The sequence below is a fragment of the Rhineura floridana genome, chromosome 2, assembly GCF_030035675.1.
Source record: "Rhineura floridana isolate rRhiFlo1 chromosome 2, rRhiFlo1.hap2, whole genome shotgun sequence".
Classification (NCBI taxonomy): Eukaryota; Metazoa; Chordata; class Lepidosauria; order Squamata; family Rhineuridae; genus Rhineura; species Rhineura floridana.
Window position 1 is genome coordinate 27,185,085 of NC_084481.1, and position 16,061 is coordinate 27,201,145.

The following is a 16,061-nucleotide window of genomic DNA, read 5'->3' on the forward strand; positions in this document are numbered from 1 at the left end:
GGAAGAATAATAAGGATTACTTCTGGGGCCAATATATAAAAGAATGCATTTTCAAGGTCAGGCTTATATTAATATTGTTCAAGTCTACGTGACACAGGGCACAATCCAACTTGCATTTATGCTGGGCTGAGGGGAGTTGGATGCGGCTGATTCCCAGCTCAGCTGGGCTACACCAATGCAAATCCCTCAACCTGGTTCAGCTGGGGCTCAGCCAGACCAGCCAGCTCAGCTGAGACCAGCACAAATGAAGCCAGCATAAGGCCCAAAAAAGTGGTGTGCTGGGGTAGTGTCAGCGGAGGGGCTAGACTTAGGCCACATCCAACTTGTGTTTAGAGTGCTCCTGCAGGTCCCAATACAGGCAAAAGTTATGCCAGGAAAAAGTTTGTTCTAAGAAAATAATTGCAAACAGAAGTCAATGGAGAGGGTTTACTCCCAGGTAGGGGTATTTGGGAAAGCAGGCTTTTACTTTCTGGTCCCTGTGCGCAGCTCCCAGTTGAGCTGGCATTCAGCCAACCCAGAGGCTCCTGAAAGGCAACTGGATGTGGTGGAACTTTACACTGGCTTCTCTGGCTTCAATACAACTTGAACCGGCTTCCCCTGAGCTGGGTTGCCCTGTCAAGAGGTAGCCAATTTGGGTCAGTGGAAAAAGGGCCACAGTTAGACCTTTCTGGCTGAATTCCCAATCTGAAAAATGGGAGTATATTACAAAACAGTTATGAGAATGTTGTAAGGAGACAGTTACCCAGGGATAGGACAGGTTACAAATCTCATTGATGCTCCTATGTTTAAATACTTTATCACCCATGTTAATAGCTATTCTAAATAGAACAATAAGGTTAACTAGAAATAATTACACATGGTACTTGAAACACAATATTATTAAATGCAACAATTCTTGCTATCCCTTCAGAGAAGTCCAGTAATAAGCTTATGCATTTTATCATACAAAGTTTTCATAGAAAAAAATGTCAAGAGGAGCAAAAAGTGAATTCCGTTGTGTATAAATGTTTTTACCTTTCCATTTGCTCTATTGATTTTGTTTACTACTTCAGCAATAATAATTTTTTCCTCCACAGCATCTTTTAGTTTCTTGTACTTGGGGTTCTTGCTGATTTCGAGGTAAGCTCCTTGAAAAGGCTGTCCAACACTTTAGGGACATAAAAGAAATAAAGAGATGAAAGAATGTAAAAAAAAAGGTTGCTTTGACATCCCTCTAATGAAGCTTGCAAATAGCCACCTGCCTGATTGATATGGAGCGTTTAATTAGAGATACTGGCAAAGACTTGGAAGAGAACTTTGGTGGCTCATTAAGGTCCATCTGAAAGGAGTTATGAGATTTATAGTCCCCACAATTTTCCTTCTGAATTAAAACCCAACTTTTCTGCCCTCTCAGTTTTCCCCTAGTGAATGTTAAGGGAGCCAATGCTCTTCATTATATTCCGTAGGGAAAATAAAGACTTTGCAGGGGCAAGATCCAAAACCATGGAGGAAAAGCCACCCCCTGCCTCCCTTTGGCCCTCGGATCCTCAACTTGCAAGCAATCCAGTTGTGTGTGGTTTGTGTATGCTTGTGATGCAGTGATTACCATCTTAGACTACATTAGACTCCTTTCCTCATCTGGGAAACAGAGACTGGGGTGCAAGCACCAAGAGCAAAACCCAGTGAAATGAACACACACCCCTTTAGCCATGCAGTCCAAGAGATGCTATGCACCACCACAGGTTATGACTCTCCTAACAAAACAGGCCAACGTTGTATTTTAGCCACCACCATCAAATTAGTCTTAACTGGAAAGGGTGACTAAATTTCTTGTTTGTCTGCCTCCAAAGCAACAAAGAATCCAACCTCTTAAGCAATATGAACTGCGTATTTCCCTGTATGGAACAAGTACTGCTGGCCGAGATTCATCCGACCATATGACAAGCTTCTACCTGTCTAAGAGACTGATAAGATAAAGAACTTAACTTTGGTTGCTACCTTAATACTGAAGTGTAAAATGAACTGTAAAATGTGTAGCCTCATCACAGATTTGTGCACAGGCATTGCTAAACTGACAGCTTTATTTTCAGTCCTTTTCCTAATAATCCCTAGCATGAAATGTGCCTTTTTCACAGCTGTCACACACTGGATCTACATTTTCAATACTCTATCCACCACAATCTATTAGTTCTCACTCACTCCAGAGGTCCCCTGGAACGTGAGGCTTTGTTTTTTAATCCCTTCTGTAGAATTTTTTTGTGAATTGCTGACTGACAGAAGGACTTGTGAAAATGCAAACAACACACACCACATTCCTTGGAAGTGTATAATTTTAAAATAAGGCAGCTCCTAGGAAGGTTCTTCACTCCTAGATTTGAATAATGCCCTCTCTCACTTTGGCGTGGGCGAAATCAGTGAAAGGCCTGAGGGGTGTTTCTTTTAGTTTTATGTAACATCCATTTCTTACCTACATAGTATCTAAATTTGATAGTCTTGTATGCGGCTTGTTTAGTGTTCTTAACCAACTTAGATTCAACTTTCCAGATGTAAAGCCAGGGAAGAAATAGTTTATTAAGTCAATAATCCATGTAATATAAGCTCTCCAGGCAGGTCAGTGGAGATAAGCGAAGCGGTGAAAAGTCTAGAACTGGCAGCATCTGCCAGTACAGATAAGTAGGATTTTCTAGCAAATTTCCTCCCAATCTATATAAAATAAGGTCATTTTATCTTGCAGACTTAGCAAAGGCTCAGAATGGCTTATTACCTGGCTGGATATAAAGCTTTCTTGTCCTTGAAGAGTTCGCTAGCTTCCAGTTTTTCCTCATAAACGAGCTTCTTCTGGTCTGTGAACTGGTCTCGATACTTTTTACACTACAAAAAAAAATACAGATGAATTACAAAGCTGTTCTTTGAAATTGGCTTCAGAAAAGCAGCTGCCATGGCTTGCTATTTCCTTTGTGCTCAAGGAACACATTTTAATGCATTTGTAGATTGAATGAGTCACATCTCAAATGCAAATTATATAGACACAGCAATAACATCAGCAGAAGTACCTCATTTTCTACTTACTTTTACCTGTTTCCCTGTGAACGCACATTTATCACAAAAAACGGACTAGGCATTATGGTGTTCTTGTTTTTTACCAAAACCTGCTCTGGCTAAAAATTCATTGATATGCTCACAATTATCTTCACAATTTTTCAACTGCCTCATAAAACTAATTAGTAACATACAGTCCATAATATCAGGCTTAAGTAAATTCCAACGAGTGGGTAAAGTGTACTGGAAAATGTGGAAATTACCTAGAGGGCTGGTTAAAGTTTCATTGGTTACGCTTCTCATTTTGATTCAGCTATCTTCAATAACAAAACTAACCTGTGTAATGTGTACATTTCCAGATAAGCAGAGAGAGAGAAATTCTGACTTCAGCCAGTTTGCCTGGGAAGTTCCAGATAATGTGTACACAATTCCCGGTTGTGACTTTGTCAGGTTGGACTTTGCTTGAATTCTTAAGGCAGTCACACTTTAAGTTTTTTGTAAATAGAACCGAATGGTTACTTGCTTCACAAGGTCGATGACTATACAAGCACTACTAAGAAAAAAAGATTTATCACCTTTTCATGGAGAGAAAATGTTAACTCCCCACCTAGCAAATGGAAACTAAGAGCAATTCATTTTCTTTGGATTAAGGCCCTTTGAAACTATGACAGCGAGCCATAGGAATACATATATTTTTACTATACACGTTTAATGAAGAATAAAGATTATCACCAGTGTATGTTTTGTTGCCCTGGCTCTTTATTACTGGCTTTTATTGTATTTTATTAGTTGAGATATTCTAATACTTCAATGTTTATATTTTTATCTGCTTGCATTATAGTGGTATCGAATTGTTTTTGGATCAAAATATTTTTATTCTATAACTTGTGTTGAATGCCTATGGGTAGAAAAACAGACTATAAATAAAAATATAAACAAACAAATATAATAGGATTAACTCTCATATAATGCTGTTACCCTCCACAAGTGGAATATCCTCTTCAGTTCCTTGTGAGTTGAATCCAAGAAGAGATAAGGCCTTGCTGGCCAGTTTTTATCTACTGGTGATAAAGAAGGCATCTTATTCTTCATTTCCAAAAAATACTTTTGCATCTATGTTAAGAAAAATTAAGGAAGGCATTTTAATTAAATCAGTCTTGAGGTTTCATAGGACCATATTTCATATTCACAACATCTAGCAATCCCACATCCAGCTTCGCTTATTCTAAAAGCTATGACACTTCTGGCAACCACTGAATGTGAAACCACAATAGTTTTTAATAACCCAATTAGCTAGTTCTGATGTAACACTAAACCACAGTTTAGCATTACAAGACTGAGCCACAGCAAGCCTCAGGCTTATGTTTTCCACCTTCCTCATGCAACACTGTTGAGAGGACTTTTAGCAGTTGGAAAAAAGAAAGATAAACACAGCTTACTTTGTCATCCAAACACAGAAAACGGTTTTAATTTTATGGTTTGTTGAGACAAGCCTGTTCAAGCCATAATTTATGAAGCTGGATTGTTTCAACTAACCATAGTTAAAGTATTAACCACAGTTGAGGTTCAGATAACATGATAAACTGCAGTCAACATAAAATGGAAGTGGAAGCTTCTGATCGCTTCACAACACATGCTGAAAAAGAGAAGGGAGAGTACACAAGCCTGAAAGAAGCTAGATTCTTTCTCATAATGCTAAACCATAGCATTACATTGGAACACAGCCACTGTGTTACACATATTCCTACAGCACTCAAAATATTAGGCTGTATCCAGCACTCTCTGCTAGCACAAGGGCTATTGCACTAGCAGATGGGTGAGTTTTGCAACAGAGGAATCCAATGCAACAGTTGTGCTAGCAGAAACTCGTTGCGTAACAGACTATGACATCTGTTTTGTAACAAAGTTATCAGCAACCTGCTTGTGTGCATTCTGCTGCGCAACAACATTCTGCTGGCACAAAACATTACACTAGCGGAACAAGTATACCAATAAGTGATTTTACATTAGCACTACACTGGATACAAACCATTATCTTCTGTATTTTCAGCCTACGGGACAAGCGTAATTATTTGGCACTAAGAGGGTCTTCATCTCTGTTTTCCATCTTTAAGGTAAATTGTGCATGGTCAAATCAGATTGTGGGCTTCAACTACAGAGCTTCATTGGCCTTGACTGGATGAATGATGCAGCTTCAAGCTATAGTTGCAAAAACAACAACCCTTGTAATTTTTAAAAACTATAGGAAAAAGTGTTAAATTTAAAAGTCATGATTGCTACTAAATTCCAGATATACCTAGGAGCGCTATGTATATTATTTGTCTTTAACATAGATAATTTTTAAAAAAAGGGAAGCAGTGTTCTATGTACTATATATTCCTCCAATCAGCCCATCTTATGTATGCTGAAAAATGCAATATATTTAAAGAATTAGTTTCTAATGAATGTCAATGTGATTGCTGCAGTAATCTTATAAGGATGAAAATACGTACAATTTTCTGAAGTATGAATTCATAAATTTTCCTCCCAGCATTGGCCCGGAAGAATTTCCTGTACTCTCTACGGACCTGAGAAATAGAAACCCCAGAGTAAACATTTAGCTTTTGGTTTTTCTCACAAGCATAACTAGTGCAATAAATTGCAAGGAGTCAATTTTTAGTGGTGTTCCGAAGAAGTAATACCACAATCCAGAGTTCTCTCCAAATATAGAAAGTTAGGGTAAACACAGGCAAAGTAGAAATGCTCCTTAACTACACAAGGAGTTTTAATATTCCTGGGTCTGTTTCTTACTATTGGTAAACCTGTGTCTGAGCACTATCAGTTCAGATTACAGACAAGGGCTTGCTTGCTTGAATATATCTCTACACCAGAAGTGGGGAACCTTTTTCTGCCCAACAGCTATATTCCCTCATAAGCAACCTTCTAGATGCTTTAATTTGGATTCCTGCATTTAGCAGGGGTTGGATTTGATGGCCTTAAAGGCCTCTTCTACCTTTATGATTCTATGAAGTACGCATGCCAGTGGAGGGTGAGGTCAGAAGAGAAAAAATGGTTGAGGTCAGAAGCACAAAGTGGCACAGCAACAGACTGAAGTCTTAGCTCTGTACGGTAGACTACATTCAAGCCACACAAAACCCAGAGGTTTTTATTCAGCTCCCCGTCCCAGCCCAATCCAGACAAGCAAGAGCATTATCACAGTTCTAGGACACAGTCCAGTCAGGCAAAGCCTCTCAAGGAGGGCCAGCAAGGAGCAAGGTCTGGGAGAAAGAGGGTGTGGCCTGGAGAGGGAGGGCTGCCTGGAGAGAGTCCTAAGAGGCACACAGAGGCCTAGAGGGCTAAATTTGGCCCCTGGGCTAGAGGTTCCCCACCCCTGCTCTATAAAAAATATGCATCTGTGTATCCATATGTATCTGTGCACATGGTGCTAGTTTTTTCTGTGCAGACAAATTTTTGGTAGAGGAACATTCAATCAACGGAGCATTCACCTGCAGCCTGAAGTTGGTACAACCCAAATACAAGTGAGGACAAGTCCTCATTGCCCTTAAGGTTATCTGACAGTATCAGGTTTGTAATACAATGGAGAATCTTCCATGACATTTTCCTCCCGACAGCATACAGGTTTGATTTCTAGATACTCAGATATTTGAGAAAGAGCAGGTCTTAGGAAACAGATTAACTGTAGTAGCTGTAATATTCATTTAGATCAAGAACTTTTTAAAAATTAAGTAAACCAGAGAAAGAGAGACAGTGAGTAAAACCACATCAAACATGACTTACTCTGATTTCTGAGTGTCTGGTTAACGTACAGCAACAAGAATGTATAGCATCTTCATATATCTTTGTGATACAAATATTCATGATCAATGGCAATACCCTTATTGATTTTAATGGAGTGGGGTTCTACCTTTAATGGATTTGCCCCCTTTGAAGTTGCTTACAGGTCACGGTCAGCGAAGAGACAGTATAATCATGAGCCTTGGTTTGGATGACATGCTGAGCACAACTCAGCAGCAAAAAGGACTAGAGAGGAGCAAAGGAGCTAATCTCTGGGAACCTGCATACACAAGCGGTCCCAATAAGCCACAGGCTATTAGTATTATTTGTTGCTTGTTACCTGAAGGTCTCTAAGTGACTTAAAAACGAAACAAATATATCAAGCTATAAAAACAAAACAATAAAACAACAACACCATGCAGCCACAGAAAGCTTTGACAGCATATTTTATGTGGCTGCTGTGAATTGTGTGTGAAGTTGGGAAACTGAGAAGTTTGCACAGAAATTGCAGCGGCCACATATAAAGTGGTCCCCTCCCCGGGAAGCATCAGTTCATATAAATGGTACCTCCACATGAGTGCAACTCATTTGTCTAGAGCAGCTTTTCCCAACCAGTGTGCCCCAGATGTTATTGGACCACAATTCCCATCTTTCCTGACCATTGGCAATGCTGGCTGAGGCTGATGGGAGTTGTGGTCCAACAACATCTGGAGGCACACTGGCTGGGAAAAGCTGCTCTAGAGGAAATACCTGGCAGGGATCCACCCTCACCAGAACACTCTGAAGGAAAATTGTACTTTGTATTTAGAAATTCTGGGCAATAATGTACCAACAAAAGCAGAGAGTGATAGTCACAACCAGTCCATTCTGCAGCAAAAGGAGGTTAAGAAAAGAACTGACTGCAATTACTCCAGTTTGAATTGTTCCCAACACAGCCCAATGTCAATAACGGTGATGACATACATTTAATTAAAGCTATTTATTATCTTTCTGATAATCCACACTCTGGGTAAGATTAGCAATGATTTGAAACAGCTGCATATATTACACACACACACACACACACTTTAAAATGTCTGACATAAATAGGCAACACCATTTTGTTTGTTTTTAAAAGTCTAACAGAAAGAATAATTTCCTTAAAGATCATGCTTGCTATAGCAATCCCAGATCACCAAAAAGTTTATTATGCGTTAGTAGATGCCACGCTTTATTGAGTTCATTACTGACATAAGGGAGTTGTTTGAGAGTACCTTTAGTCCAAGCCAGTAAGCCCAAATGACTGCAACAGCATGCTTATGCCTAGCCTCCTCCTTCAAGCGTTTCAACTCTCTTCGAGCCTAAAACGTTCAGATAGTGAATCACAGAGACAGCCTGATGCAAAGAGCACAATGACCAGAAAAAGAATTCTCCCGTTGATAGAATAGCCAATACAGGAAGATGGAAGAACAGTATGCAACCTTTAGAACCCCAGCGTATCAGTGTGAAGATAGGGTTAAAGTGCAAGCTGACCCTCAACACTGCTTCACCAACGCAGATAAAAGAATTATGAGTGGCAGAAATTCCCTTGGTTCTGGCACTGTCATATAATTGGTCAAAGGCAGGATTCTTAATTATTAGTTCATGAAAAACTTTCTGCAAAGCTGCAGCCCAAAAGAATGTTATTTCAGGTAAAAAATTAGTAACCTGCCTAGTGCCTACATATTCCATTCAGCAACAGCAGGTTCTTTAGACACCAAGGGCTGAACATAAGTACTTAGGATCCCAGTTCAGGCACATCCATCCACCTTTATACTGTCCTTAGAACTTTGGATTTCCATGGACGTTCTTCCAAAATCTTGTAAATGAGCTTTTTTAGTTGTTGTCACATAAAGGCACACATGAACGTCACATCACATAAACATGATTTCAGTTTGGGTAGAACAAGGAGCATGGGAAATGCATTTAAAAAATCTACACATTCTGTATGGACATGAGATTGTGTTATTTTTTGGTATTTCAGTATTAGTAGAGGACAGACATCTACTGAGTTCAAACTGTATGGTACAGCATAACACTAACAGCAGCCATAGCTATGCACCTGCAGCATTATTACTTGTTGCATCTTACAGAAGATTTGCCTTGCAAATTTTGCTATCGCCAACAAAAGCATGCTCTGTTACTTAAGTCTGTATTTAAATTAAAAGTTCAAACAAGCACACGTAAGTTCTTAGTAAATGACATACTAATACTGAATGGAATGCAGTAGAATTATTTCAGTGTGTTTTAACGAGATAGAAACAGGGCACCACTCACCTCTATCATTCTGTAAGCATCATAGACAGGGACAGTTTCTTTTAAAAAGCTTTCAGACAATCATCAATTTCCTCTCAGTGAGATATTTTTTGTTTACAGTTAGCAACTGCCTCATAAATTCCTGATGCCCAAAGGTTTGGGTTTTGTTTGTTTCCAAAAACACAAAATAAAACAGCCTTGCTAATTACATGATTGTGGGCCAGTCATGTGCAATTTGAGCACCAAGTCACATGAACATCATTTGAATTACTACAGAGGAAGAGGGTGGTGATGCCAACCACCCATTAATTTAAATACCTGTGCATCAAAAACAAGTCTGTCAAAGCTATCTTCCAGGAGAATTTCCAATTCTTTCTTAACATACTAGTCCAGTCCAAAGAACAGAATTAACTACCTATGGCCTGATTTGGTGCGAGTTTACTTTTGCTGTATCCTGGCTATCACTGCAGCTCACAAACTTACTACCTTATTCTCCAAGTTAAACCCACAATCCTCAAGCCATTTTTAATTGTACATCACCACTGAAACTCAAAATAAGATGAGCATTTTTGCCTAAGTGTTGCATTTTACCATACAAAATAAAAAAAACTACAGCAAATAGTGGAGCTACAGGTGGTATTTACTTTTCTAAGGTACAACAAAGTTCAGTGTGTCTCTTTAGTAAGAACCATTAGCAGGTATTTCAAAATAACATTCTCTAGCCATATTTTTTTAAAAACAGGTTTTGAATGTTGTATTGCACACCTTTTTTTTCTTTTGTCTGAATTTATTATACAGCCACGAGAGTGGCTGTATACTATAGTCAGCATGGATTCTTTGCATTCCACAATGTTAAATTGAAAATACCCCTCCATGACATTCTGATGCTTCCCATAAGCTCATTTCAAAATAAAACCTTACAAAACTTACAGTCCTGAACTCAGAAATACTCGCTTAACAACCCTCTAAATTTTCATGGCGATACACAAAACTGTCAGAGAATCGAGAGTTCAAAGTGTAAAGAGAGAAAAACCCCAAAGCCCTTTTGGACTTTTTTCTGTCAGAGTTCTCATAATTTGTTGAAATTAATTAAAAATCAGCCATGTTCACAGAGTACCTGTAATCCTATTACTGACCTTACCCCATACTCTGACCTTCATCTTCTGTAGTTTAAAAGTTAAAAAAATGACTGGCTGAGTTTTAATTTATTTAAGAATTTAACACTGAACTCAATTATAAGGCCTGGCATGCTCAGTAAGAACAAACTGTCAGTGTTCTAAAAGCCAGACTCTCAGCTGCTGGCCTTGCCTAATCAGGGGGCCACACCCACACCAGACCATTATTTCAGTATGGCAAAGCTCATACTGAAGTATGGCAAAACTCATCAAGAGGGCTTTAAACTAAAGCCTCTGGGGGATGGAGATGATAGCTTAAATACCGATCCAAAGACAGCGGGTTGTAAACGCAAGGATTTGAAGGGTACAGGAGACACTGGGAGAGAGAAAGGGATGCACGGCAAAGCTCACGGTATATTAACGGAGGAATCCAGTCGGGACAAAAGAGACTTCTGGTGTCTATATACCAACACGCGGAGCTTGGGAAACAAGCAAGGGGAGCATGAAGTCTTAGTGCATCAAGGCAAATATGACTTCATAGGGATAACAGAAACTTGGTGGGATGACTCCCATGATTGGAATACAGCCATTCAAGGATATAAACTCTACAGAAAGAATAGAAGCAACAGAAAAGGAGGGGGAGCAGCATTATACGTCAAAGACAAATACACCTCTATGGAAATCCAAGAGAGCGAACAAAGTGGTCCGATAGAGACCATTCGGGTAAAAATAAATGGAGAAACAAATAAAACCAACATGGTAGTAGGTGTCTACTACAGACCCCCTGGCCAAGAAGAGGTGGTAGACGAGGCCTTTCTCAAACAAATCTCTGAAATCTCAAGGAGGCAAGAAGTAGTAGTGATGGGGGACTTCAATTACCCGGATATCTGCTGGGAGACAAACTCTGCGAAGCACAAAGCCTCCAACAAATTCCTGATGGGCCTTGCTGATAATTTCCTCTTTCAAAAAGTAGAAGAAGGAACAAGGGGATCGGCAATCTTGGACCTGATCTTAACTAACAGGGACGAATTGGTCACGGGAATTAAAGCGGCCAGTACCTTGGGGGAAAGTGACCACGTAATGCTGGAATTCGGGATTCTGGGGAAAGCCAAAGAAGAATATAGTCAAACATGGACCTTGGATTTCAGGAAATCCGATTTTAGCAAGCTCAGGGAAATGATGGGTACGATCCCGTGGCTAGACAGACTAAAGAAAAAAGGAGCCCAAGAAGCATGGGAGTTCATGAAGAACGTATTACAAAAAGCGCAGTTGCAAACAATTCCAAAGAGGAAGAAAAATGGAAGACATCGGAAAAAGCCAATGTGGCTACACGGAAGACTGGTGGAGGTGGTAAAAGTAAAAAAGAGCATGTATAAAGAATGGAAGGAAGGACGCATCACCAAGGAAGAGTACCGACGAGCGGCTCGAGCTTGCAGGAATAGCGTAAGGAAAGCTAAAACCCAGAATGAGCTGAGGCTGGCGAGGGAAGCGAGGAACAACAAAAAGAGGTTTTTCAGATATGTTTGAAGCAAGAGAAAGACCAAGCAAACGGTGGGACTGCTGCTCAATGAGGATGGCAAAATGTTGACAGATAACGAGGAAAAAGCAGAACTGCTCAACACCTATTTTGCCTCCGTTTTCTTCCAAAAAGGGAACAGTGTGCAACCTTGCATCAGTAGCAATCTCAGTAAGGGGTCGGGACTGCAGTTCGAGATTGATAAGGAGATAGTCAGGAAATACCTAGTTAACCTAAATGAGTTCAAATCTCCAGGGCCTGATGAACTGCATCCCAGAGTATTGAAGGAACTTGCGGATGTACTCTCGGAACCTCTTGCCATCATCTTTGAGAAATCCTGGAGAACGGGAGAGGTGCCGGAGGACTGGAGACGGGCAAACGTCGTCCCACTCTTTAAAAAGGGTAAAAAAGAAGATCCGGGGAATTACAGGCCGGTCAGCCTGACTTCAATACCGGGAAAGATATTAGAACGGATAATAAAAGAGTCCATTGGCAACTATCTAGATGACAATGCTGTGATTAGAAGGAGCCACCATGGGTTTGTCAAGAAAAAAATCCTGTCAAACTAATCTCATCTTTTTTTTTTATCGGGTCACTAGCTTAGTAGATGGTGGAAATGCTGTAGATGTCATCTATCTAGATTTCAGCAAAGCGTTTGACAAAGTCCCCCACAACCTTTTGATTAGCAAACTGGCAAATGCGGACTAGATGGAAATACTGTCAGGTGGATTCACAACTGGTTGGAAAACCGTACTCAAAGAGTGGTCGTCGGTGGCTCTGCTTCGGACTGGAAGGAGGTCTCGAGTGGAGTGCCACAGGGTTCTGTCCTGGGGCCGATACTCTTCAACATTTTTAGCAATGACTTAGATGATGGGGTGGAGGGAAGCCTTATGAAGTTTGCGGATGATACGAAACTGGGAGGGATAGCTAACACAATGGAAGACAGGAATAAAATCCAAAGGGACCTGGATAGACTAGAAAATTTGGCTGAAATTAATAAAATGAAATTCAATAAAGACAAATGCAGGATTCTGCATTTAGGCCACAAAAACAAAATGCACAGGTACAGGATGGGAAATACCTGGCTTAGCAGTAGTGCGTGTGAGAAGGACCTTGGAATTGTAGTGGATCGCAAGTTGAACATGACCCAGCAGTGTGATGCTGCGGCAAAAAAGGCAAACGCGGTTTTGGGCTGCATAAACAGAGCTATAGTTTCCAGGTAGAGGGAAGTAATAGTCCCACTATATTCTGCATTGGTCAGACCTCGTCTGGAATACTGCGTTCAGTTCTGGGCGCCTCATTTTAAGAAAGATATAGACAAGTTAGAGCGGATTCAGAAGAGGGCGATGAGGATGATAGCCGGTATGGAGAACAAGTCTTATGAGGAAAGGTTGAAGGAACTTGGCATGTTCAGTCTGGTAAAGAGAAGGCCGAGGGGTGACATGATTGTACTCTTTAAGTACCTGAAGGGCTGTCACATAGAGGAGGGTACAGATTTGTTCTCTGCTGCCCCAGAGGGTAGGACTAGGTCTAATGGTTTTAAGTTGCAGGAGCGCAGATTCAGATTGGACATTAGAAGGAACAGTAAGGGCAGTTCGGCAATGGAACCGACTGCCTAGGGAGGTGGTGGGATCCCCTTCGCTGGATGTCTTCAAGCAGAGGCTGGACAGCTATCTGCGGGAGATGCTTTAGCTGTGGATTTCCTGCTGTGAGCAGGGGGTTGGACTCGATGGCCTACAAGGCCCCTTCCAACTCTATGATTCTATGATTCACTTTAGACAGTCATGGCTTCCCCCAAAGAATCCTGGGAAGTATAGTTTGTGAAGAGTGCTGAGAGGAGACTCCTATTCCCTTGACAGAGCTCCAGTGGCCAGAGTAGTTTAACAGTCAGCCACTCTGATTCAGGCTCTCTGAGGGGAACAGGGCATCTCCTAGCAACTCTCAGTACCCTTCATTAACTACACTTCCCAAGATTCTTTGGGAGAAGTCATGACTGAGTGAAATAAAGGTCTGGTGTGGATGTGGCCAGGGCAGCTTTGGTATACATTTGGGTGGGACGCTACAAGTGCCTGCTGAAGAATAAAAAGGCGGGGGAAATGCTGAAAAGCAATGATACTGTTCATAATGTTTTCCTTTTGGAAAGGAAAGAAGCTTCCCTTCTGCCCAGTGCCCATCCATCCACTCTCCTCCCCTCGACCTCCCCCTTCCTCCCCTGCCCCAGGTCACTTTCACCTATCCTAAGCATGATTGCACAGGAGTAAATCCCACTGAACTCAAAAAGCATGCAAATGATCAAACCAGCCCTCCCCTCCTCCCCCTATCCCCTCCCTCTTGCCCCTTTCCTCCCCCTTCCTTCACCCCCTTCCCCTTCCAATCCCCTTCTTCCCTCTTCTCCTTCCCTCTCCCCCTCGGTCACTTTTACCTATCCTAAGCATGATTGCATGGGATTAAATCCCATTGAACTCAATAAGCATGCAAATGATCAAACCTGCCCTCTCCTCCTTCTCCCTCCCATCACCTCCCTTTTGCTCCTTCCCTCCCCCTTCCTTTACCTCCCCCCTTCTTCCAATCCCCTCCTTCCACCTCCACCTCCTTCTGCTCTCCTCTCCCCCCTTCCTCCTTCCCTCTACTCTCCCTTCCCCCCCTCCTCCCCCATGGTCAATTTTACCTATCCTAGCCATGACTGCATGGGAGTAAATCCCACTGAACTCAAGAAGCATGGAAATGATCAGACCTGACTTTCCCCTCCTTCCCCTCTCCTCTCCCTTCCTCCTCCCTTCCCCTCTTCCTTCTTCCTCCTCCCTTGTTCACTCCAGGCCTCCCTCCCCATGGTCAGTTTCTCTTATCCTAAGCATGATTGCAGGGGAGTAAATCCCACTGAACTCAATAAGCATGCAAACGATCAATCCATTCTCAGCAAACTTGCACAGGATCCCATTTCTTACCTCCCAGATTAAGAAACAGAGAAATTCACTAATAGGCAAAAAACCTTGTGGTTTAAGAACGTACCTATAGCCAACAGATATTTCTATCAAACTTTAAAAAGCAGGGAAATTGGGCAGCTATAGTGAATGCATCAGGGGAGCAGGAAACCTGACCTCCTCTCTGAGATATTGTACTGCCCTACACATTTGTCAAAATGCAAACACAATTTGGGTTGGTCTTTCACAGTCCAATCCACTTCTTGTGTAGCTTGGAAGTATTTGGTAACATGTGCCTCTGAGTACATGGTGAGTGGTGGCAACACCTGCAATCAGCCCAAATAACAGAAACAAGACATGTGCTGTGCTGATCTTGTTTTGAAGCAACTATATTAAAACAGTTGATTTAGTTCAGATGGTCACTTTAAATATGTTAGATTTACTTTGCAATGTAAATGAATTTTCCTATAGTAAATCATTCTCTTTTGTTTCTGTGAATATGTGAAGTACAGCAACACCTTCAACACTAAAAAAAAGCTCTAAAACAATTGTAGAATAATGGCACTGACTATTCTGCAGAATAGTTTCCAATGCACATGAGGAGTGTCTCAGTTTGCACAAGATAAAACAGTGGGAGGTGAAATATATTCTAGCAAAACGCTAGGTGTGCTCTACAGTTTTAATTGACCATGCGCACCTTTCCTTAAGTGGATTAGTATAAGCATAGCAGGCTGAAAACATGCATCTTGAGCAGGCCAAGTTTGTTTTTTTCCAACAGCTAGAGTCATTGCCGAAGTAGCAACATATTGTAATCAGTCTGATTTTAGATCAAACTGCAGTTTCAGATTCGACTGTTAATGTGCCCAAAATAGAAATAGAGCATAACGTCCAGTTTGAAACACAAACGGCTGTCTGGACCATCGTATGACATTGACCAATAAAAAGGCTTTGAAATTAATAAAAATAAATTTGACACAGATTTCTAGAATGAACAATGACAGAAATATAATTTTCTAGGTTAGATTCTCTGTAGAAACAGTAGTAACACAGGAAAGAAGCGATGTAAGAAGAACACTAACATACAAAAATGTCATTCTCCATCTTTGGAGATGGCATGTGTTGCCCCCACTCACCATATGCTCAGAGGCACATGTGGTCAGATGCTTACTTTTGAACCTCTGGTAGGAGTTCAGATAATAATATTGCCATTTTCCTATGTATTTTTTAGGTAATATGGATGTTAACTATCATGTTGGTAATATTCTTTCTAAAATTGTAAATAAAAATTTAATTTTAAGAATTCTCTAGTGTATCTCAGAGGAACATTTACATAGTCCTCAGTTGCAGCCTGGGGATTAGCACCAGGCACCATTTTCAGGGGGGCTTTGAAAGATCAGAGCCCCTGAAACCAAGTGCTGACTCTGGGCCTGACAACATATGAAG

The 16,061-nt window shown here is 41.0% G+C and overlaps 1 protein-coding gene across 4 annotated transcripts in view; it reads right to left on the bottom strand.

Moving 5' to 3' along the window:
* Positions 1–16,061, bottom strand: part of MYO1B (myosin IB) — a 198,814-nt gene that overhangs the window by 10,053 nt on the left and 172,700 nt on the right. For 3 of the 4 annotated variants that reach the window (XM_061608188.1, XM_061608189.1, XM_061608186.1), the window contains 5 exons: positions 8,046–8,132; positions 5,511–5,585; positions 3,997–4,131; positions 2,744–2,850; positions 1,015–1,147 (listed from right to left, as the gene is read on the bottom strand). In XM_061608188.1, the coding sequence (XP_061464172.1) occupies positions 1,015–1,147; positions 2,744–2,850; positions 3,997–4,131; positions 5,511–5,585; positions 8,046–8,132 (537 nt within the window). The remainder of the gene's footprint in view (positions 1–1,014; positions 1,148–2,743; positions 2,851–3,996; positions 4,132–5,510; positions 5,586–8,045; positions 8,133–16,061) is intronic. The other variant, XM_061608190.1, reaches the window with a different exon arrangement.